The 5,362-nt window shown below is 40.0% G+C and overlaps 1 protein-coding gene across 1 annotated transcript; it reads right to left on the bottom strand.

Annotated features, from left to right (window-relative positions):
* On the bottom strand, nt 4,123–5,122 carry LOC105164418. The gene has a single exon (XM_011083069.2). The coding sequence runs from the start codon at nt 4,874–4,876 to the stop codon at nt 4,283–4,285; it is 594 nt and encodes a 197-aa protein (XP_011081371.1). The 5' UTR covers nt 4,877–5,122; the 3' UTR covers nt 4,123–4,282.

The raw sequence follows: 5,362 nt of genomic DNA, 5'->3' as shown, positions 1-5,362 counted from the left end.
GAAAGAATGATAATTTTTATTGTTTATTATTGGAAGGGAGAAGTGAAAAGGAGAAGTAAGGAGTAGTTTTGTTGGTAATTTAGTTATCTTTTTAAAATATTGTGTACCGATATCAGCAGTAAAATGAAAAAGGAATTGAAAGTAAAAATTATATATGAGTAATAGAGTAAATAAAAATAAAAATTATATAAAAATGAATATTTGTATTTCCAATTTCTGCTTACATAACCAAAAAAGAATCCATCAGTTACATGAGAAGAGAGAGTCTCTTGTATGAGAGGTTTAGTTTCATTTGGTTTTGGTTGTTCACTCTATCATGGGCTTTGCGATGTTGATTGTCGGAAGTTTCGTAGTTGACCGGAGTTTTATAACTTGTAGCTAGTGATCCGTGCACACTCTTGTTTACCGTTTTTCTTCTGCTTTCATCGTTTCTTCTGTTTTTTCCTTCCTTTCTTCTCTTATTTGGCTTCTAAGTACACGCTTGTTTGCTTTCCAATGATCTTTAGTTATATTTGGCTGGTGTGCGCAGGTAGGTGGCCGGTTGTAGGATTTATCCTTGGGGTAACCTCGTGAGGGACTGAAGAATCGCTTCCTCGATTTAAGGTTTCAGTAGTTCAAGATCATGCATTATTGAGAAAGTCTCCGTGCTAAAGGAAGATGAGGAGGGGGGTTTAGATATTTCTTTGGCAAAGGAGTTCGGCAATATGGAGAATGTAGGTTTTCTTCTCGTGGGACGGCTTCTTACGCCAAGGGCATTTCGGTATGACGTGTTGTCTTCTACACTTTCAGCATTGATTCGACCTACGCAGGGTGTAGACGTTTGCTTGGTAGGGGATAACCGTTTTCTACTTCGATTCAATCATGTTGTGGATCGTGATAGGGCCTTAGGGGATGTCCATGGACTTTTAATTGGAATTTGGTCGTATTGCAATCGGTATCAGGGGAGGAGAATCCCTCGAAGGTTGATTTGAATTGGTGTCAGTTGCACAGCCTGGCCGAGCAGCTCGTGCGCCTGTTGCGCCCGCCTGGCAAACAAGTGTTGGGAGCTAGGCAAGTGCACATGGCAGGAAATGGAGCCTGCGCACATGCGCTTGCATGTGGGTGGTTGGGTTGTTATTTCTATTTTTTCAAAAAAAATTTATTTTTCTAGTAATTTTTGCATATTTTTCTGAGATGATTAAGTTTTAGTTTTGATTGAGATTTGATATTTTCTAAAATTAAATTTCTAAAACTAATTGAGAAAGAATTTTCAAACAAGAATCACTTTGCATGGTTTGCATTTATGTCCAATTTTATGCGGTATTTTACATATATTTTCTGCATTTGGATATTTGGTTTATGGGCATGATTATGTAGGATATATTTTCTTGCTATATTGTTGATTGGATTGACAATAGAATGATCACAAAATCCTTGACCGTTTGCATGCTTTATTTTCTATTGGATGGGACCTATATGCATCTTTATTTATTTATCTTGCTCTCTTGTTTTTTGCCTTGTATTTTTAAGATATGCTTCCTTACTATTTATGTACTCCCCCTGGTTGTTGGTTCTTTTAAGTTGTGATGAGAGTAGATAATGTGAGGTTTTATTTCTATGTTTTAGATAAATGTAAAGAAGGCAAGCCCAAGAAGAGGCCCAAAGGACGAGCCTGTACAATGGAGAACCTAAGAGACGAAGAGGCAAGGCCCATTATTTGTTGATGGATTTGTATACATTGGTGATTGGACCAAATTTAGTTGGGTTCTAAATTAAATTGAATTTAATTAAAAATTCATTACAATTTGGGCTTGTTTTAATTTATTTAAAACAAAGTCCGATCCTCTAAATTAGGGCCAAAAACTGGAATTGACTTGAATGTGGGAAAGGAGGAGTTGCACTCCTTCATATATGAAAATGAGGTTGGGCTAGTTGTTGCTTGATTGGAGGGATTGAGTTTTTAATGATTCGGTATTTCTCACTTTCCCGCAATACAAGCTAGCCGAACACACTCTCCCTCAACTCATTGGCTCTCGGCCATACTCCTTTTTCCCTATCATTTCTTACATAGTTTAATCTTCTCTTGCAAGAGGATTGATACTACTTCCGTTGTGGTGTACATATTCTTAGAGGATATCTATATGTTGAGATTTCGAGCTGGACTTTCATTGGAGAGAAAAAAATGCACGTAGCCGATTACAAGAAAGCAATGAAGATAATGCCTAATTTATGATTACGTATGATTCGTATGTGCATGATTCATAGGTATGTTTTAGATCTGCATATTTTACATCGAATGCTCGGGAATAATCAAGGTTACATCCTTTAATTGAGTTTGAATATTTTAATAATTGCGCTTTCGCACTTTCACTACATTCTCGGGCCGATCTACTCCTTTCAAGAAGACGAGCCAAGGCTTGTCCCTCTTAAGTTGGCTTCAGAGGTATCATCATCAGCTGATCACTATCCCTCAAACCACATGCACTCGTTAGGAAACGCCATTAACAGATTTAGAAAAGAAGGAAGCTTGAAGCAGAAAATTCCAGAAAGGAAAAGGAGCAAGGGTTCTAAACAACAAAGAAAACGAAGACGGAATGAGGAAGAAGATAAAAAAAGTAAATACACTTACAAAAATAATAAAACAAGTAAGAGAAATGGAAGAGCTCCAGAAATTTTTTATCTCCAAATCATGGGGGGATGGGGAAAAGGAAGAGATAAACCTGCAATAAGGAATGAGAAGGATGATAAAGGCTAGTGCCACCCACGTATCAGATAGGGGGAGGTTACCAAAATAGCGGTTACTTTTGGGGGCGATCATGTGCAAACACCACCGACTCTGCCTATAAGGCCGCATTCATGCCCCTAGGGCATCATTGCAGGCTTGGACTAGTCATCAACTCCCCTGAATAGAAGGCTCATGATTGCAAGGGAGTTGGTTCACCTTTTTACGAGAATGAAGACTCTACGAGGGGCATTTCCCTCTCTAAGGAAAGAATGAGCGAAGATCTTGAACACATGTCTTGATGGAGATTCATTACTCTAAGAAGGAATGAGCTGGTGCCCTCCTCTTCAGGGGGGGGGGGCACTGAACGGTGCCACAAAAAATACACCCGCCCAAACAGAGGCCTGATCCACCTGGAGGCCCTATTTATATAGAATCTTTGTAGCCTTGAGATGCGCAAGGTCCGAGAGATAGTAGCCTCTATGACCTAGATACCCGCATATGGACCTGGAAGAGTGGGCCACGATCAAACGCCCATTGGCTCAGGGGGCTCGGAGCTGACCTTGTAGCCAAGCTAGCCACTCTCCCAAGTGGTGGAAGATCATTCGCTTTAGAAGGATGCAGACATTCACGTAGATTGTGACAAGCATAAGGAGATAACGGCGGATATTTCACGTGCCCCAACCACCTCCGAGGAACTTGGACTTATCCCTCATATGGCTTATCCAATTGAGACTCCCCTTGGCTGGAATCTTTGGGATCACTACAAGAAAATTGTTCAGTAGCAAAATCATTTTTCTTGTAGTGAATTTTTGTTAACGTTTTCCAAATTCTAAGGAGATTTATCTATAGCAACTCCTGACTCGAGATCTCAAGGAGTACACTTCTTCATCCATTGTGGGATTATGAATACAAAAGCCAGGCTTTCCCCCTTGGTTAAGGGTAACGCCTCTTTTGCATGAACACACGTACAAACACACTGCTAAGTATTTTAGCAACTATATTATTTTTCCATCTCCAGAGCACCCATTGCTGCTTTAGTTCTCTTAATTTTATCTTTCTATGACTGTTTAACTTGAACGTTGGAATGCTAACGTATTTTTTGCAAGTTCCCCTTTTTAGGCTTACAAGATCAATCAAAAGCTTGGAGTCCAAAGACTTCTTTAACGAGCTATTCTTGCTCCTGTCAAGTGGATTGTTATGCTTCGTGATATTAGAGCATCAAATTATCATAACTCGTATTTTTCTCTAGATTTGTAATTTAAATAAATTAGTTTAAGTTCAAGCTCCCAAAATTTATTTTCCAACTAAAGCACTCGAAAAATTTAGTTATTACACTAAATGTTCTGTAATAAACCATTGTTCGACTTTCAGTTATCATGTTATCATAATATTAATTCTGCTCGTAACATAATATATATCATTGTCATAAATTGTATAGAAGAAAAACTTACCTTACTTACAAAATTATATGGCATATATTTAAAAAAACTCTAAAAATATATGGCATATATTAAAAAAGCTCTAAATAAAAAGGTAATTACGCTAAAAAATTAGGCAACTAAGATAGTGAAAAATCAATCAAAACTCTAACAAGACATCTTTGTTGGAAGAAGCTGCATTTCTACTGCTTGAAAGGCTCCACTGATCGGAAAACCCTCCAAGGCCACTCCCACACTTCGCCACTGTTCTAACGCTCTCAATCAGCTCCTCCGTCTTCCCCTCCTCCGCCAATATCTCTACCAACTGCTCCGGGCCAATCACCAGCTTCACCTTCCAAAATCCCCGCGCCGCCTTCGGAGCCATCCCCTCCTCCACCAACCTCTTCGTCAGCCCTCGGCTGTCGAACGACATCCTGTAAGGTGCCGACCCCAACTGCTGCACCGGCGCGCTGCTCGACCTCACGTGCCCGACGCGGGCCGTCGGCCCTTTTCCTTCCGCGTCCAAAAGCGGGAGCAGATGGTACCACTCTCCCGGGAGGAGTACGTCGCTGTGGGGCAGCGGCTTCCAGAAGAGGTCATGGCTGCGGAATATCCCGTGGCCGGGGAACTCGTCGGTGATGGACTCAACCTTTATGGGGGCGGAGAATTCCATAACACCACCGTTGGACGTGACCACTCTTATCAGCGATTGGTCGCCGGCGTCTCCCATCCCTCCGAACAGGCAATTCCCCATCTCATAAAATTTTCCGAGTACAATTCCACGGAATTCGGCGATGTGTTGGTATACTTTGCTGTTGTACAGTTGGGGTATTAATTTATTTGGAGGGTGATTTAAATAAAGCAAAGAAAAGGAGGGAAAGTAGGTGAGGGTTTTTGCTTTAATTCTTGAGCAGCTTAAAGCATGGAAAGAGAGGAATTAGATGAAGACCACTCACTGTCACAAACGGTGACATGAAAAGGGAAGTTCATGAATAATCATGCACGTATATTTATATAATAAGATTACAGTTCGGTTTGGGATTAAGGAGGTATCTAAAATTGCAATTTTAGTCCTGTACGTCATGATCTTGACGATCGTGATTCTAATATTAAGGCCCTGTCAATTATATTTGGTAATTTAAGTCCTTTCAGTAAAAAATAACATGAATTCTTCCAGAACAAAACAATCATATTAAAAGAAAGATATTTAGGGTTCTTAATTTTAAAAATCTCGCAGTTT

Source organism: Sesamum indicum, linkage group LG6 (assembly GCF_000512975.1).
Source record: "Sesamum indicum cultivar Zhongzhi No. 13 linkage group LG6, S_indicum_v1.0, whole genome shotgun sequence".
Taxonomy (NCBI): Eukaryota; Viridiplantae; Streptophyta; class Magnoliopsida; order Lamiales; family Pedaliaceae; genus Sesamum; species Sesamum indicum.
This window is presented reverse-complemented; position numbering and strand designations above follow the sequence as displayed.